General features: G+C 48.8%; 1 protein-coding gene and 1 pseudogene across 8 annotated transcripts in view; both read right to left on the reverse strand.

Moving 5' to 3' along the window:
* RDH13 (retinol dehydrogenase 13) overlaps positions 1 to 3,689 on the reverse strand; it is a 46,907-nt gene extending 43,218 nt beyond the window's left edge. For 2 of the 8 annotated variants that reach the window (XM_057533594.1, XM_057533593.1), the window contains exon 1: positions 3,502 to 3,688. In XM_057533594.1, the coding sequence (XP_057389577.1) occupies positions 3,502 to 3,566 (65 nt within the window). In that variant the 5' untranslated portion in view covers positions 3,567 to 3,688. Of the gene's footprint in view, positions 1 to 3,501 lie in introns of all 8 variants that reach the window. The other 6 variants (XM_057533596.1, XM_057533592.1, XM_057533595.1 and 3 more) reach the window with 6 other exon arrangements.
* A 3,144-nt stretch (positions 3,690 to 6,833) lies between these two features.
* LOC102998441 (claudin-6-like) lies at positions 6,834 to 10,575 on the reverse strand (annotated as a pseudogene).
* Positions 10,576 to 19,303: the final 8,728 nt, after the last annotated feature.

Here is a 19,303-nt window from a genome sequence, read left to right on the forward strand (position 1 = left end):
TTAAATATATATTTACTTTTTTTTTTTAATTTTTATTTATTTATTTTTATTTTTGGCTGTGTTGGGTCTTCGTTTCTGTGCGAGGGCTTTCTCTAGTTGCAGCGAGCCGGGGCCACTCTTCATCGCGGTGCGCGGGCCTCTCATCATCGCGGCCTCTCTTGTTGCGGAGCACAGGCTCCAGACGCGCAGGCTCAGTAGTTGTGGCTCACGGGCCTAGTCGCTCCGCGGCATGTGGGATCTTCCCAGACCAGGGCTCGAACCCGTGTCCCCTGCATTGGCAGGCAGATTCTCAACCACTGCGCCACCAGGGAAGCCCCGACAATCGTCATTTTAGAAAGACCCCCTGTATTCGCTCCCTGTGGCTGCTGTAACAGATCACCACAAGCTCAGTGGGTTAAAACCATGCAACGGTATTTCCTACAGTCTGCAGGTCAGAGTTCGAAATGGGTCTCACTGGGCTGAAATCGAGGTGTCGGCAGAGCTGTGTGCCTTCTGGAGGCTCCAGGGAGAACTGAGAATCGTCCCCACGCCTCTTCCAGACTCTAGGGGCCGCCCGCATGCCTCGGCTCGTGGCCCCTTCCTTCACCTTCAGAGTCGGCAGCACAGCATCTTCCAGTCCCTGATTCTGACGCTTCTGCTTCCCTCTTATAAGGACCGTTGTGATGATGTTGTGCCACCTGGATAACCCAGGTCATCTCCCACCTCAAGGTCCTTAACACGGTGACCTCTGACATCTGAGCCCACGCTCCGCAACGAGAGACACCAGCGCAATGAGAAGCCCGCGCGCCTCAATGAAGACCCCATGAAGCCAAAAATAAATATAAAAAAATAAATTAATTAATTAAAAAAAGAAAACAATTAGTCTCTGGTGGCTGGTGGCCACCGTGTTGTACGTTGCCCTTCTCTTGTGTGGAGATGACATTGTTTATTTGGCCAGTTCCCTGTTGGTGACATTTGGTTGTTTCCAGTATTTAGCCTCTGGAATGTGGGCGTAGTAGCAGAATAAGGGCCCCCCACGATGTGCACGTCCTAATTCCCAGAATCTGTCAGAGGGGACTTTTCAGATGTCACAGGGGACCAGGGAAGTCCCCAAGGCTAATTTTTTAATTTAATTAAAAATAAATAGTCTAAACTAACACAACATAGTAAAGTAACCATACTCCAATAAAAATTTTTTAAAAAATAAAAAGTAAAAAAAAAAAAAAAAGTCATACTTTCCCCCCTAGGGCATTCAGTTTTCTTTTATTCTTCCCATGACGGCACTTTTTTATTTTTAAGCTTTTTCAGAACTGAAAGACATCAACATGAATAAAAATAAAAACAGCAGCCAAGGGACTTCCCTGGTGGCGCAGTGGTTAAGAATCTGCCTGCCAATGCAGGGGACACGGGTTCAACCCCTGGTCCAGGAAGATCCCACATGCTGTGGAACAACTAAGCCTGTGCGCCACAACTACTGAGCCTGTGTTCTAGAGCCCGCAAGCCACAACTACTGAGCCTGTGTTCTAGAGCCCGCGAGCCACAACTACTGAGCCTGTGTTCTAGAGCCCGCGAGCCACAACTACTGAGCCCACGTGCCACAACTACTGAAGCCTGCACGCCTAGAGCCTGTGCTCTGCAACAAGAGAAACCACCACAATGAAAAGCCCGCGCACTGCAACTAAGAGTAGCCCCTGCCCGCTGCAACTAGAGAAAGCGCACGCGCAGCAATGAAGACCCAACGCAGCCAAAAATAAAAAATAAGAATAAATAAATAAATTTATTTAAAAAAAAAAACAGCAGCCAATGATTTTTTTTTTTTTTTTTTGGCCACGTCACTCACACAGCTTGCAGGTTCTTAGTTCCCCGACCAAGGACTGGGCCCTCAGTAGTGAAAGTGCTGAGTCCTCACCACTGGACCGCCAGGGAATTCCCTGATGAATTTTATTATAAGGAAAAATTATTTCCATTTTCTAGAGCTTTCCAGAAAAGGTGGTTAATATTTACAAAGCAGCCGTTTAATGATTATAAACAACAAGATATCAGCCAGCTAAACAAAAAAGACTTTATCAGATCAGGAGGAACAAGTTCAAAATGAAGCCTCATCATAGAGCAGATAAACATACCCAAAGGTATTTATCCAAAGAGATTTAGAGTATATCCTTGATTGCCTTAAGGGGGAAAAAAAAGGTATTTCAATAGTGCAATCACTTTCTGGCCTAACGCCCAGCTAATCACTTGTGTAACTGTAGTAATATTACATATTGCTAATCCTGAACACGTAACATGAGATCTACCCTCTTAACAAATTTTTAAGTGTACAATACAATACAATATTGTTACTACAAGCATAACATGGTCATACTTTTAAGTGCTCAGTAGTCACACGGGGACTTCCTTGGTGGCACAGTGGTTAAGAATCCGTCTGCCAATGCAGGGGACACGGGTTCAAGCCCTGGTCAGGGAAGATCCCACATGCCACAGAGCAACTAAGCTTGTGCACCACAACTACTGAGCCTGCGCTCTAGAGCCCGTGAGCCACAACTACTGAGCCCGCGTGCCACAACTACTGAAGCCCGTGTGCCTAGAGCCCGTGCTCCACAACATGAGAAGCCCTCGCACCACAACGAAGAGTAGCCCCCGCTCGCCGCAACTAGAGAAAGCCTGTGCGCAGCAAAGAAGACCCAACGCAGCCAAAAATCAATCAATAAATAAAAAATAGTCGCACGGTGTGGCTAATAATGGACAGGGCAAGTGTAAAACATTTTGATGATCACAGGAAGTTCTCCTGAATGGTGCTCCTATAGAATATTTGGTAGCAGTTTTTTGGTTTGGGGGGATTTTTATATTGTAGTTGATATACAATATTATATAAGGTACAGGTGTACAATATAGTGATTTAAAATTTTTAAAGGTTATATTCCATTTATAACCTATTCCATTTATAACATTATAAAATATCTGCTATATTCGCCGGGTTGTGCAATATATCCTTGTAGCTTATTTTATACCTAATAGTTTTTACTTCTTAGTCCCGTTTTGTCTTGTTTTTATTAAACGAATTAGCCTAGGAAAGAGAAGAAAGAACTACAGTATGTCTATATACCATGCAATACGATCTTTCCACTTACTGACTTGGACAATTTTAATTTGTTTCTCTAATTCCGGACAACGGGAGCTTAGGTGGTACATACTTTCCTTGCATCTGGGTCAGGACTTGACATATGGGAAGTGCTCAGTAAGTGTCCGCTGAATGAATGAATTAATCCATTAAAAGTCCAGAAGCAACTAGACCAAAATGTTTACCAGGGCCCGGATCCGCCCCTTTCTCTGGGTGACCTTGGGCCGTGACCTGCCCTCTCGGGGACCAGGCTTGCCCCCGCATTCTCTGGGAGCACTGCTGGACGGGTGAGCTGGAGGACTCCTGGGTGGGCCAGGGGTTGGTGATCTCCACTCGGCTTTCCCTCCCTCGTCTTTGCCCACCGGCCAGCCGTTACCGCGCCTGGGGGACCCGCACGTACTCACTTGAGCAGCACGGCGCCACCCACCGCCGTGCCCAGCACGGATAGCGGCAGAATGTAGCGATTCATACCGGGCCAGAGCGGGGGGACGGGGGGGGGGGGGGTGTTCCACTGCAGCCGCCCGCAGAGCCGCGCCCGGGGTCGGTCCTAGGAGCGCGCTGCCTGGGATTCACGTGGGGAAGTGCAAGCCCGGCTGGAACCCTCGGCTTCCGGAAACGAGTGGGGCGGAACTTCCGGGGGAGGGACCTATGGAAAGGGGCCTTGAGCGTAGGTTTCCGGAGCCGGGGGCGAGGCCGTGACCTCGGGGGCGGGGCCTACGCACGGTTCCAATAACGTCACACTCGCACAGCTGCTGGAGGGACCCCACGGTCCCAATCCTGCAGTTGCTGCTTTCAGACTTCCGTCCTCTGTGTCTTTCAAATGTATCAGCTTGTTTCCTCTTCTAAAAATATGTTCCTTACAAAGTACTATGTATAAAATAAGCTACAAGGATATACTGTACAGCACAGGGACTATAGCCAATATTTTATAAAAACTGTAAACGGAATATAATCTATAAAAATTTTGAATCACTATGTTGTACACCTGAAACTAATATAATATTGTAAATCAACTATACTGCAATAAAAATAAATAAGGAACATAAATATCGTTGACTTTCTGGGACAATTTGATAATTTCAGTGCTCAGAATCCAAGACCTACTAGCCTGGGAGGTTCCCAAACTCCTGGGTCCTGAGGCAGGAGGACATGGGGGCATACACTCTGGGTCTGAAGGAGGAGGGGCTGGGAACCTGGACCCCTGGGTCTGAGGGAGGAGGGGCTGGGGGCCTGGACCCCTGGGTCTGAGGGAGGAGAGGCTGGGGGTCTGGACCCCTGGGTCTGAGGGGGGAAGGGCTAGGGACCGGGACTCCTGGGCCTGAGGAGAGGCTCACCCTAATTCAAAACGACCTCATCTTAATTAATTACATCTGCAAATACCCTATTTCCAAATAATGTCACATTCTGTGGTCTACTACAGGTTAGGATTTCAACATATGAATTTGTGGGGGGAGAGGGGCGAGGCAATTCAACCCATCCCACTTATAATACCCAAAAGTTGGAAGCAACCCAATTTTGTAATTGATATGTCCATCGACAGCTGAAGGAATAAGTTATTCATAATAACTTCATACAATGTACTCAATAAAAAGGAATGAGGACTTCCCTGATGGTCTAGTGGTTAAGACTCCAAGCTCCCAATGCAGGGGGCATGGGTTCAAACCCTGGTCGGCAAAGATCCCACATGCTCTGTGGTGCGGGCCCCTTCCCCCCCCAAAAGAAAGAATGAACTACTGGTATTTACACAATATGATTCCAGTTACATGACAATCTAGGAAAAACAAAACTATAGTGAGAGAATGAAGATCAGTGGTTACCAAGGGCAGAGGGGGTGGGGGAAGTGATTACTGCAAAGGGAACTTCTGGGGGGTTTGGAAAGGGGGGTTTGATATTTGTCAAATCTCATCAACATGTTCACTTAAAAATAGTGAATTTTATTGCATGTAAATTATAGTGCAATAAAGCTGAAAAAAAACACTGAAAAGATTTGTTTAATTTTGTTTTGGAAATTATTTGACCCCAAGTAACTCATTTGATTTATGATTGGATCAGGTTTGTCAACAATCCACAGGCATACTTCAGAATACTTACGAAATGACAAATATCTAACTGATAAATTGTTTCCACATGTCCCAAGAGGTTTTTTTTTTTTTTTTTTAGCAAGACAAAACATGCTTATTTAGTTAAAACTGGTGAGTGGGGGCAGGACATGGCAGAAGTGTACAGAGCTGGAGATGAGAGGGTCAGGGGTCAGCACAGCACTCAGGATGGAGGATCCAGAAGTCTTGGAGGTGGGCAGTTCTTTGGTAACTTATCACCCACTTTCCTCAGAGCTACATGAGGCTCAAGAGCCCCAGGGGGTTCCAGAGTTCTGACCAGGAAGGGAAGGCTTGTCCCAACAAGTCTCGGGAGGCCCTGCCCCCAGCAACAGCAGGAGCTCTTGGGGACAGGATGAAAGCACCTGGACAGCAAGCTCCAGGTTGGTCTCTAAGATGGGGATGTCCAGGGTGGAGAAAATCTAGAAACTCTGAAGCGTCACCTCTTGGCTCCATCAACCACAGATGAGGAATACCAGTAGCAGAGCCCAAGTGGGTTATCAAATGGATTAACCACACACACACAAACTTTGCAAAATAAAAAGCAAAAACAAGAGACAAAAACAACCCCAAAGCTGTCATGAATCACCATCTCATAGAGAACAAACAAGTGGCTGCCAGTGCGGGGGTGGGAGCAATATAGGGGTGGGCGAGTGGGATAGCTGCTGGGTGTTAGATAGCTACAGGGATGTACTGATTGTACAACATGGGGAATATAGCCAATATTTTGTAATAACTGTAAATGCAGTGGAGCCTTTAAAAATTGTATTTAAAAAATTGTATAGGGACTTCCCTGGTGGTGCAGTGGTTAAGAATCCACCTGCCAATACAGGGCACACGGGTTTGATCCCTGCTCTGGGAAGATCCCACATGATGCAGAGCAACTAAGCCCGTGCACCACAACTACTGAGCCTGCGCTCTAGAGCCTGCGAGCCACAACTACTGAAGCCAGCGCGCCTAGAGCCCATGCTCTGCAACAAGAGAAGCCACTGCAATGAGAAGCCCGCGCACCGCAACGAAGAGTAGCCCCCGCTCGCCCCAACTAAAGAAAGCCCACGCCCAGCAACGGAGACCCATCGCAGCCAAAAATAAATAAATTTATTTTTTTCAAATTGTATAAAAAATACATAAATAAAATGGATGCAGCTAGAGATTACCATACTAAGTGAGGTAAGTCAGAAAGAGAAAGGCAAATACCATATGCTATCACTTAATATATGTGGAATCTAAAATATGACACGGATGAACCTATCTATGAAATAGAAACAGAATCAGGGACGTAGAGAACAGACTGGTGGTTGCCAAGGGGGAGGGGGTTTGGGGAAGGATGGAGTGGGAGTTCGGGGTTAGCAGATGTAAGCTTTCATATATAGAATGGATAAACAACAAGGTCCTACGGTATAGCACAGGGAACTATATTCAATATCCTATAATAAACCATAATGGAAAAGAATATATTAAAAAAAGAATGTATATGTGTGTGTGTGTGTGTGTGTGTGTGTGTGTGTGTGTATAGATGAATCACTTTGCTATACAGCAGAAATTAACACAACATTGTAAATCAACTATACTTCAATTTAAAATTTTTTAATAAAATTAAATAAATTTTAAAAATAAATCAAATTAATTTTAAAAAAAAATCACCATCTCTGGCTCCAGCTCAGAGAGTTAGGCCCCACTGTCGTGGGATCCCCTGCTCCCCTACCCAAATTGACATACTTCTTAGTGGGGAACTTGGAGGGACTGCGAGAGGAGGTTATGTGGGGCGGATGCCAAGTATCAGGCCAGGTAATGGCCGGAGCCCCGGGACTCCCCCGCCCAGAGGGGCAGATGCAGCATGGCAGCCCCCCACCCAGCAACAAGAGGCTGCCCAGCCCAGACAGAGGGAGGCTCCCAGCTCCTGCTTTGGGGCCTCAGCCATCGGGGAGCGGTGCAGAAGTCCTGGATGATGGTGTGGGCTCTCCAGTATATGGGGATCAGGGCCACGACCCCTGAGACAACAAAGATGATCCCGGAGGTGAGCACCAAATGGACCTTGGAGTCCTTGTTCTCCAAACAGGCTGTGCACTTGGCCCCGGCAAGGTAGACCAGCAGACTGAGCAGGGCCACAAGGAGGGTGATGATGCAGAGGGCTCAAGAAGTCTGCAGGTCCTGGGGCAGCAGTGTCAGCAGTGAGTCATATAATCCCTCCTGGACACAGGAAACACAACAGGGCACCCAAAGGGAAAGCAACAGCCAGGATCCAGGATCTGTGATTGGAGACTCAGCCTAAGAGTGAGGGAAGACTTCCCAGAGGAGGGGAAAACAAAATAGGGTTTTGAAGGATGAGGAGGAGTTCTTCAAGTGGGCTGAGTGGAGAGGGACAACTAGACAGGTGTAATAGCATATGCAAAGCCTAGGAGTCATGAGGCAGGTTGCTTGGGATGGTAGAAGGTTGTCTTGAAAGGGTGGGCAGCTGGCAAGAGATGTGTCTGAAGAAAAGATAATTTAAAAAACAAGCAATAAAAAAAAAAAAAACAAGCAATAATACCAGCTACTGTTTATTAAGTACCTAGTACATGCCAAATATTTAATCTGCACAACAAAGCAGAGAATAGGTTTGCTGCTGGGGATGTAGAAAGTGTGGCTGGGTCTGGCGAACCATTTCTCCCCTTCCTGAGATTATGGGAACTCAGAGCTCCTGGGATATTAGTGGGCAAGACCTGGGAAAGGGGAAGGTTCCACAGAGGCTGTACAGAACCCCAGGCATGGATCTAGACAGATCTTGTTTCAAATTCCTGCTCCACCTCTTCTTAGGTGTGTACTTTGAGCAGTGACTTCCCCTCTGTCAACTTCTGTCTCCTCTTACCCACAAAAATGACAGTTAGTATCCTTCATACGTAAAGAGCTCTTATGAATCAATAAGAAAAAATGTCTCACCCCCAACAGGGAGAGAGAGGAGCATAGGCAAAGAATATGAGCAGCAATTTGCAAAGAAAGAAAGTCAACAAGCACATGAAACTACTCAGGCTTACAAGGAATCAAAGAAATGCTCATTAGGATAATAAGATAATATTTTTCACCTGTCATATTGGCAGGATAGAAACAATGATAATACCCAGTGTTGGCAAGGATGTGGTAAAACAGGTATACATACCTGCTGGTGGAAGTGTCAATTAAAACAGCCTTCTTAAAAGGCCATTCAGTAATACATGGCAAAACCATTGGTGCCAATCTTTTTTTTAAAAAAACATTTATTTATTTATTTATTTATTATTTTTGGCTGCATTGGGTCTTTGTTGCTGCACGTGGGCTTTCTCTAGTTGAGGCGAGCAGGAGCTACTCTTTGTCGCGTTGCATGGGCTTCTCACTGCGGTGGTTTCTCTTGTTGCAGAGCATGGGCTCTGGGCACATGGGCTTCAGTAGCTGTGGCATGCGGGCTCAGTAGTTGTGGCTCGCAGGCTCTAGAGCACAGGCTCAGTAGTTGTGGCGCACGGGCTTAGTTGCTCCATGACATGTGGGATCTTCCTGGCCCAGGGCTCGAACCTGTGTCCCCTGCATTGGCAGGGGGATTCTTAACCACTGTGCCCCCAAGGAAGTCCCATCAGTGCCAATCTTTGACCCAGCCATTCCCCTTGGAAGAATTTATGCTAAGAGAATAATTGGTCATTGGGAAAGAAACATAGGAAAATGTTCCTCACAGCCCTGTTTCTCTGTAATAGCGAGGCACTGGCACAAATAAAAATCAACATCTATGTCTGTCAGTAGGAGAATGGTCCTACTCTCTCCTATTCCCTACAGTCCTTCTAAAAAATTGTTTAATGAGCACATACTGTGTCCCAGGCATTGAACTATACACTGGGAATTTAGCAATGAGTCAGACAAGTTCCCTTCCCTCACAGATCTCCTGACACTGACAGTAAAAGTTAATTCATCTGTATGTGTTCCTGGATAGACTGTCTACAGCTTTACGAGGCTCAAATATTTAAGAACATTCCGAGTTCCTTCATTAAATACCAATACGGGCGGGAGGGGAAAAGCAGGCTGATTCTCTTTTTTAAGCTTATATATTAATGCGTATATTTTTAGAGTAAAAAAAACCTATAATATTCTGCATGGGGTCTCTGCCAGGCAGGATGATGGGTGATTTTATTGTTTTTTGCTTTTTGTTCATCTGCATTTTCTCATCTGAATAAGGTTTATTCCTTATTCAGGTGAAACCATCCACAAGAAGGAGTAGAGGGCAGAGGTTAAAAGCACAGGTACTGCAACCCAAGTGTCCTTTTATGGATGAATGGACAAACAAAACATGATATATACATGCAGTGCAATATTATTCAGCCTTAAAAGGGAGGGACATTCTGACACAGGCTGTAACATGGATGAAACTTGAGGACATTATACTAAGTGAAATAAGCCAGTCACAGAAAGACAAATACTGTATGATTCCACTTATATGAGGTCCCTAGAGTTGTCAAAGTCATAGAGACAGAAAGTAGAATAGTGGTTGCCCGGGGCCTGGGTTGAGGGAGAAATGGGGAGATGTTTTTTAATGGGGACAGAGTTTCAGTTTTGCAAGACAAAAAAAGTTCTGGAGATGGATGGTGGTGATAGATGCACAACAAGGTGAATGCATTTAATGCCATAAAACTGGACCCTAAAAATGGTTAAAATGGTAAATTTTAAAAAAATTCATTTATTATTTTATTTTATGTTATTTTGGTCACGTCAAGTGGCATGCGGGATCTTAGTTCCCTGACCAGGGATCCAACTCGTGTCCCATACAATGGAAATGTGGAGTCTTAACCACTGAACCACCAGGGAAGTCCCCTAAAATGGTAAATTTTATGGCATGTGTAGTTTACCACAATTAAAAATAAGGGAATTTTTTAAAAATAAAAAGTACGGACGCTGACTCTCTCAACCTCGAATAAAGCATCCCCCTCTGAGCCTTTTTCTTCTCTTTTATAAACTGGTCTCCTAATATCATCTACCTCTAGGGCAGGAGTTAACAAATATTTTCTGCAAAGGACCAGATAGCAAATAATTTCAGCTTTTGGGGTCATCTGGTCCCTGTTGCAACTACTCTGCCATTACAGCAGGAAAGGAGCCGCAGACAGTATACAAACAAATGAGCAGAGCTGTGTTCCAATAAAACGTTATTTACAAAAACAAGTGGTGGGCCACAGTTTGCTGGCCCCTGTCACAAAGTTTGGAACGATGACAGAAGGTAATTCATGACAAAGATCTAACCCACAGTAAATGCCAGAGCATTGATGGCTGTAATGTTGTTACTGTAAACAGAACAATGCATCCAAATTCCTTCCTCTGAGGACCTCCTACGTGATTCCCATATGCACCCAAGGTGTTTAGAATATCTCTTCGGGCTACCAGGTAAGCCATGCATCCCTTTATCATTGTTGAAGTTGTTAATAAATTCCTGATAAACGTTGCTTGCTGTTCCAGGTACTGAGAGGACTCTTCCCCCATCAGAGGGCTTATAATACCCAAGTCATTCTCTCTCTCTCTTTCTCTCTTTCTCTCCATGCATTTTCAGAGCCCTTATCTGACATGTAAGAAACACATTTCTCTACCTTGAAGCTACCATGCTGGACAGACCACATAGAGAAAAGGTCAGATGGTGGAGGAGCCCTAGTTGGTCCATGCTCTAGCTGTTTGAGCCTTTCCAGCCAAGACACTGCCCCAGCTTCCAAACCATCCCCATTGTCACCATGTAGAGCAGAGATATGTCGCCTCCACCAAGCCCTGTGCAGATGGCAGGTTCGTGAGCAAACTAAATGTGGCCCTTGTCTGAAGCCACTAGGTCTTGGAATGATTTGTCACATGACCTTAGTAACTGGAAAAATTGATTCTTTGTTTGTTTGTTTCTTTGTTTAGTACAGGTGCTGAGTGCAGCACTTTCATGCTCCGTAACTGGGAGGAAGGGAAGGCAAAAGGGAGGAGGGGCAGAGTGTAGACAGGAGGGAAGGGTGGTGAGAAGGAAGGAAGACAGGAAAGGAAAGACTTAGTGAGTTTGCCTGGAGTAAGGCAGGCACCATAGAAATAGCTGACCTCTTGGCTAGGATGGGGTGATGGGGAGTCTGGGAGTTTGTGAGAGGCAGAGGGCCCCACTGTAAGAAGGCTGGGCAAGTTTCCTGCAGGATGTGGTGTTGATCACAGTGACACAAACAGAAAGGATTTCCTCAGGCCAGAAAGCATGCTCCAGACTGTGGGATCAGCTTAAGGAAAAGGTAGCACACGGGTATGTGCAGATATTGTGGGAGTGTAAGGTGTGGATGGGGTGGAAGGAGTGAGGCTGGAGTGGTTGGAAGGTGGAGCCAGATTATGGCTCAAATGCCAGGCTGAGAAGCTTGGCTTTAATTCAGAGGATACTGGAGACCCATGAAAGAGTAATGAGCCATGGAAGGTCATGAGCAGATCTATGTTTTAGGAATTTTGTTTCCAGGTGAGATGTAGAATACGGACTGGAGAGGGACACAAGGGATGTAGGAAGAGCAGCATTCAGGACCCATTAGGGAAAGTTGACTAGTTGTTCCCCAAACATACATTCTTCCTTTCTTGCTCATAATACTAGAGCCACTGGTTTATAGCTGGGCACATGAGCACCTAGAACAAAGAATCATTTCCCAGCCTCCTCTGCACCTAGCTGTGGCCATGTGTCTAAGTTCTGACTTAGACGAGATGTGAGAAAAAAGGACATGTGTACTCAAAATGAAAAGACACTTGCCCCCTTTCTTCCTTTCTTCTGGCTGCAAGGCAGATCTGATGGCAGGACCTGAGGCAGCCATTTTGGACCGTGAGGTGGAAGCCCTATTTTGCCAGAGTAATGAGATGGAAAGAGCCTGGGTCCCTGATGATTATGGAGCTGCCAAATGGGCCCTGGATCAACTGCAATAAATAAGCTTCAACCCGGGCTTCCCTGGTGGCTCAGTGGTTGAGAATCTGCCTGCTAATGCAGGGGACACGGGTTCGAGCCCTGGTCTGGGAAGATCCCACATGCCGCGGAGCAACTAGGCCCGTGAGCCACAGCTACTGAGCCTGCGCGTCTGGAGCCTGTGCCCCACAACGGGAGGGGCCGCGATAGTGAAAGGCCCGCGCACCGCGATGAAGAGTGGCCCCCACTTGCCGCAACTAGAGAAAGCCCTCGCACGAACCGAAGACCCAACACAGTCAAAAAATAAATAAATAAAAATAAATAAATAAATAAATAAAGTAGCTATTAAAAAAAAAAAAAAAAAAAAGAGCAGTTGACTACATTTATAAAAAAAAAAAAAAAAATAAGCTTCAACCCAATTTAAGCCACTAGTAGTCCAGGTCTTTCTGTTAGAGCAGCGATCCCATCTCAGAAAATAGCAACTCCAGTCTTCCCATTGCCTAGAGCAAAACATAGAGTCATGCTTATCTCCTCTTTTTCTCTCAATACCTGCCAGGTCTTCCTTCAAAGTATATCCAAAAATCTGACCACGTCTCAGCATGTCCATTGCCACCATCTCTCACTGGATTAGTATGAAAGCCTCCTAGCTGGTCTCCTTGCTTCCCCCTGTTCTCCACACAGAAATTAGGGAATCCTTTTGAAACTTAACTCAATTGCCATTGGGGAACCATCTTGGTCATAATCGATTCAGGCAGGAAGCATCCGTAGATGCCAAAACTAATGAGTTAAAGTTTCATGACACACAGGATATTTACATAGTCTCAAAGTAGCTCTCCACAAGATACTTATTAATTACAAAGGAAAAAATGTACAGAAACCCGGCAGAGGTTTTCTCTGTATGCTTTTGCAACTTTTCTACAAGTCTGAAATTATTTCAACACTGGACCAATACAACATAGATGTATGGCTGATTCACTTTGTTATAAAGCAGAAACTAACACACCATTGTAGAGCAATTATACTCCAATAAAGATGTTAAAAAAAAAATAGGCGAACCTCAAAAACACTATGAGGTCACATATTGTATGATTCCATTTATAGGCAATGTCCAGAACAGGCAAATCCACAGAGACAGAAAGCAAATGGTGGTTTTCAGGGGCTGTGGGGAGGAAGGAATGGGGAGTGACTTCTAATGGGTATGGACTTTATTTGGGGAGGGTGAAAATGTTTGGGAATTAGATGGATATGATGGTTGCATAACATTGTCAGTGTACTAAATGCTATTCAGTTGTTCAATTTAAGATAGTTAATTTCAGGGACTTCCCTGGTGGTCCAGTGGTTAAGACTTCGCCTTCCAATGCAGTGGGTGCGGGTCCAATCCCTGATCGCGGAGCTAGGATCCCACATGCCTTGCGGCCAAAAAACCAAAACATAAAACAGAAGGCATATTGTAACAAATTCAATAAAGACTTTAAAAATAGTCCACATCAAAAAAATCTTAAAAAAAAAAAAAAAAAGACGGTTAATTTCAGGTCAAGTTTTTTAAAAAATTTGATCAAAACACTTCTATTGTACCGTCAATTTCTGATCCTTAGAGTGACCCTGGGAACCCACAATCCACCCCCATCACCTTTCTGACTTCATGTCCTACCCCTCTGCCCTCAACACTCTGCTCCATAAACACTAGCCTTGCTGTGTGAGCATTCACCTCAGGACCTTTGCACTGGCCCTTGCCCCTGCCTGAAAATCTTTCCCCAGATATGCTCACACCTCACTCCCTCCAGAGCTTCACTCAAATATCATAGTCTCAAGGAGGACCTCCCCAACCAATAAAACCCCCCAAACACGTGCTGGACCTCCCTGGCACTCTTCCCTGCTTTATGACCACCATGTGACATTCTACACATTTACTTTTTTATTTTGTTTTCTACAGGAATGTAAACTCCATAAGGACAGGTCTGGGGCCATTGAGTTCCCTGGCACCTAGAACAGTGCCTGGTGTAGAGGGGATGGTTAATAAACATTTGTTGAATGAATGGATAAATGTCCTGAATAAATGAATGGTCATTGGAAGCTTAGGACGGAGGCTGTCCATTGCTTGAGGTATCAGATCAGGCACTGGGGTGCAGAGCTGCGTGTCAGCAGAACCAGCCCTTGTCACCACATGTGGATTTGGTCATTTAGTTATTGATTTATTCCTTCGTCTATTTTTCATCCGTTGGCTGAGCACTTAGCTGCTCTAAGCGCTTTACACGTCTTTTCACACCTCATCTTCCCACCAGCCTTTACAGCAGGTACCAGGGCTTATGCTCCTTTTAGGGAGGAAGAAATGAGACTAATCGGAGAGTCACTTGCTCAGAGAGCAAAGTCACTTGCTTCAACCCAGGATCCAGACTCAAGTCTGTCTGGAGCCCTTTCCCCATCACTGCCTCCTGGATGCAGGCCCCCAACATGGAAGCCAAATGCCTCCAGCTTCAGGAGACAAATCTGCCCTGGATCCTTCCCAGAGAATAATAAACAGCCGGCCACCAGCCTCCTTCCTCTGGCCAGGCCAGTTTTCAGACTCACCCTCCTGGTGCTACTCCCCGCCCCCTCTCCAGGGCCAGCCGGTCTCAGAGGAATTTCAAGGAAAAACCCTTTCTAACCCCTTAGGTCCCAGGAAGACCTCCTCCGAGCTTCCACACTGCCGGAGCGACCTCCGTTTATGGCATGTTTCAGGCAACCCATGTTTGAGTCACCTCCCCACCCAGACAGGGAGCTTCTTGAGACTCAGGCTTGGGGCAAGGGCATTTGAGTTGAAGTTTGGCTACCCTATCCTTTGCAGTTGTCATGGTCAACACCAACATCGTGACCATCCTCATAGCTGTCTCCAGTCTCATCTCCTCTGGCCAGCCACACCCCCACCTGCCCAGCCTCCCCAAGGTGTTCCCTCTGCCTAAAACCCTCTCTGCATTCCTGGCTCCGTCTTGAAATTCAGGTCAAGGCTCCCATGCCACCTCGTCAGAGAGGCCATCCCTGACAACCTCACCAGAAGTGGCCACACCTGCCTGCCCCTCAGTCACTCCATTTCTTCACATTTATTTCCTCCACAGAGATTACCACAATCTGAAAGTCTTATTCACGTGTGTGTCCCTACCTGTTTATCTTCTGTCTCCCCACCACACCCGCTAGAATGACAATAACACAAGGGCAGGGGTTGTGTCTGTCTAGCACTTAGAACATGCTTGGTACACAGTAGGTGCTTGAGTATTTGCTACTACATGACTTTGGGACTTTGCATACGCCACTCCCCAAGCTTAGAATATCATTCCTTGCCGTGTCTTCCTTGGCGAACTCCTATTCATCCTTCAGAACCCCATCCAGGTATCACTTAACCTGCGTAGTCTTCTTTGACTGCCTCACATACCCACCACAGAGTTGGAATAAGTGTCTCCTCTGGGGACACTCAATGCCCTGTTGCCACCTCCAGCAGTGCACATTTCACTGTGAATTGCTACTGTAGGTGCCAGCAGGGTCTATTTCCCCAATCGACCTGACTTCTTGAGGGCAAAGGATGAGGCACAATTAGGTCTCAGGGACCATTTATTGAATGAATGAATGAATGAATGAATGGACAAATATGTAAGTAAATATATCTCCCTGAGACCCAGCTCCCATCTTATTTATATGCCCTGCCCCAACAAGCTGCCAGACCTGTGAATTCGACCTCCCTCCTTGTCCTAGGAATTCATCAGCAAATCCTACAGTTGGGGGACAGATGTGGGGGGCATGCCTTGGGCGAGGAGGATGAGGGAAGAGATGGGGTGCTTTCAGATATGACATACAGAGGATCTTGGCTTAACAAGCAGCAGTGAGAATTCTGTTTGGTTCCTGGGATCTCCCAACAGAGAGAATAAACAATCCAGTTCCCCAAAAAACAAAGCTATCCCAGTTCAGGGACAGAGGCAAATTCAGACCCACAGAGTCCTAAAGTTCACTCAGTAAAAGGCGCTCTACTGTCGGTGTTTTGGTGCTGGGTCCCCCCCGGTGAGCGCCTCCACCCAGGGCTGACTGAGTCAGACTCTGCAGGGGTGTGAGCCTCCTCTGGTATTTGGGAACCACGTGCCACGGTTTGGAGAGAGGGAGGCGCCTCCTTTGTGGCAGGGAAGAAGGAAGGAGGCCCTGGGCCCTGAACCAGGGCGGAGGCTTGGGTTTTGGTCTCACCTGCTGCTCCTGAGCACGAAGGAGCTGCTGTCGGTGAGGCCTGGGGGCGCCTGCGCTCCACCACCGTCCTCCCTCAGACCCAGGAGTCCGGGCCCCCAGCCCCTCCTCCCTCAGACCCAGGAGTCCGGGCCCCCGGCCCCTCCTCCCTCAGACCCAGGAGTCCGGGCCCCCGGCCCCTCCTCCCTCAGACCCAGGGGTCCGGGCCCCCGGCCCCTCCTCCCTCAGACCCAGGGGTCCGGGTCCCCGGCCCCTCCTCCCTCAGACCCAGGGGTCCGGGCCCCCGGCCCCTCCTCCCTCAGACCCAGGGGTCCGGGCCCCCGGCCCCTCCTCCCTCAGACCCAGGAGTCCGGGCCCCCGGCCCCTCCTCCCTCAGACCCAGGAGTCCGGGCCCCCGGCCCCTCCTCCCTCAGACCCAGGGGTCCGGGCCCCCGGCCCCTCCTCCCTCAGACCCAGGGGTCCGGGCCCCCGGCCCCTCCTCCCTCAGACCCAGGAGTCCGGGCCCCCGGCCCCTCCTCCCTCAGACCCAGGGGTCCGGGCCCCCGGCCCCTCCTCCCTCAGACCCAGGGGTCCGGGCCCCCGGCCCCTCCCCCCTCAGACCCAGGAGTCCGGGCCCCCGGCCCCTCCTCCCTCAGACCCAGGGGTCCGGGCCCCCGGCCCCTCCTCCCTCAGACCCAGGGGTCCCGGCCCCCAGCCCCTCCTCCCTCAGACCCAGGGGTCCAGGCCCCCAGCCCCTCCTCCCTCAGACCCAGGGGTCCAGGCCCCCAGCCCCTCCTCCCTCAGACCCAGGAGTCCCCGCCCCCAGCCCCTCCTCCCTCAGACCCAGGGGTCCAGGCCCCCGGCCCCTCCTCCCTCAGACCCAGGGGTCCGGGCCCCCAGCCCCTCCTCCCTCAGACCCAGGGGTCCCGGCCCCCAGCCCCTCCTCCCTCAGACCCAGGGGTCCGGGCCCCCGGCCCCTCCTCCCTCAGACCCAGGGGTCCGGGCCCCCAGCCCCTCCTCCCTCAGACCCAGGGGTCCCGGCCCCCAGCCCCTCCTCCCTCAGACCCAGGAGTCCAGGCCCCCAGCCCCTCCTCCCTCAGACCCAGGGGTCCAGGCCCCCAGCCCCTCCTCCCTCAGACCCAGGAGTCCCCGCCCCCGGCCCCTCCTCCCTCAGACCCAGGGGTCCAGGCCCCCGGCCCCTCCTCCCTCAGACCCAGGGGTCCGGGCCCCCAGCCCCTCCTCCCTCAGACCCAGGGGTCCCGGCCCCCAGCCCCTCCTCCCTCAGACCCAGGAGTCCAGGCCCCCAGCCCCTCCTCCCTCAGACCCAGGGGTCCAGGCCCCCAGCCCCTCCTCCCTCAGACCCAGGGGTCCAGGCCCCCAGCCCCTCCCCCCTCAGACCCAGGACTCCTGGCCCCCGACTCCCACTGAATGCCTTTACAAGGACACTTCTCTCCACCTGCACATGAAGAAAGGGCCTGGGCTCAGCCAGATCTGCATTTGTCATGGCCCAGAGCCACTGAGACTTGGACTAGTGACCTCTCCACTCCAAGCCTCTGTCTTCTCTATCAGCGGGGTACCAGAACCAGCCCCGTCTGCCTCACAGAGAGTAAAGGGTCTGCTCCTTCCCTCGGACTCCAAACCAGGCAGGGCCAAGCTCAGAAAACATTTGTGGCATGGATATGCCAGGGACACAGACTGACAGAAGCCGGACACAGAAGAGCACAGGACCCTCTCCCTGCTGCACGGGGGAGGGGGGCAGTGGCTACTCGCCCAGCTGGTCACTATATCTCTGTGCCCAGCAGTGCCCAGCAGTGCCCAGCACACTCGCTGGCTAGATGGCCCTCCCCTCCGTGGCTCAGGCGGCTCCTGGCCTGGAACACTCCTCCCTCTTCCTCCAGGCCACCTGGGGCTGCCAAACTTGCCCTTCAGGTTTAGCTCTGGCCACCGCACCCCTCCTCCTTCAGGAAGCCTGCCCTGACCCTCTGAGCAGCCGCTTCCAGGCTTCCAAGGCACCCTTAGCATCTGCCATTATAGGACCTGTGGAAAGAAAGACCTCATCCATGTGGTTGCTAACACTTCTTCCCTAGGATTTTCTCTTCGTCAGGTACTGTACTAAGAGCTCTCCATAACCTCCTTTAATCTTCCCAGTGCTGTTATCCCCATTTTACAGATGGGGGACTGGGGCACAGAGAGGTTAAGTAATTTGCGCAGGGTCACACAGCTAGGTAGGGGCCTGGACCATGAGGTGGTGGCACAGAGTAACAACCAAGATGCAGTGTCTAAACTGTACGGCCTGGGCTCAACCATCTCTACCACTTATTAGCTGTGTGATTATAGACAAGTTACTTAACTTGAATATGTCTCAGTTTCTTCATGTATAAAATGGGGATAATTGAACCCATTTCATAGGATGTTGTGAGGTTTATACAAACACACACACACACACACACACACACACATAGGTACTCAGAAGAGGATATAAGCACACAATAAGTATTACCAAAATTATTAAGTGGCAAAGCCAGGACCCGAACCCACACCCACCTGGGCTCTTCACCATCACACCACACAATATGATTCTCTCTCTGTCTGTTCTTTCTTCCCCATCAATCCAGGACAAGGATGTGTCTTCTCTGGTTTCCAGCCTCTCTTAGTATAGACTGTGGGGTCAACATGTGTTCAGTGAAGCAATAATGCACATGAGTGCACCAAATGCAAAAACTCAGTAATTCAACAAATGTCACTCTAGTGCTTACTACGTGCAAGACCCTATTCTATATGCTGCAGATACACTGGGGGACTGAACATACAATAGTCTTTGTCGTCATGAAGCTTACATTCTAAGGGGGAAGACAAAAAATAGACAAACAGGTAATATAGTGTGTTACAGGGTGATACATGATCTGGAGAAAAACTAAATGTTGGGGGAGGGGGAAGAGACTCTGAAGGAGGGAAGGGTCAGAGGTGCTGCCATGTTAAACAAGGTTGCCAGCCAGGCCTCCGTGAGGTGGTACCATTCAAGCAAAGACCTGAAGAAGATGAGGGAGCAAGCCTCTT

Source organism: Balaenoptera acutorostrata, chromosome 19, assembly GCF_949987535.1.
Source record: "Balaenoptera acutorostrata chromosome 19, mBalAcu1.1, whole genome shotgun sequence".
NCBI classification, from domain to species: Eukaryota; Metazoa; Chordata; class Mammalia; order Artiodactyla; family Balaenopteridae; genus Balaenoptera; species Balaenoptera acutorostrata.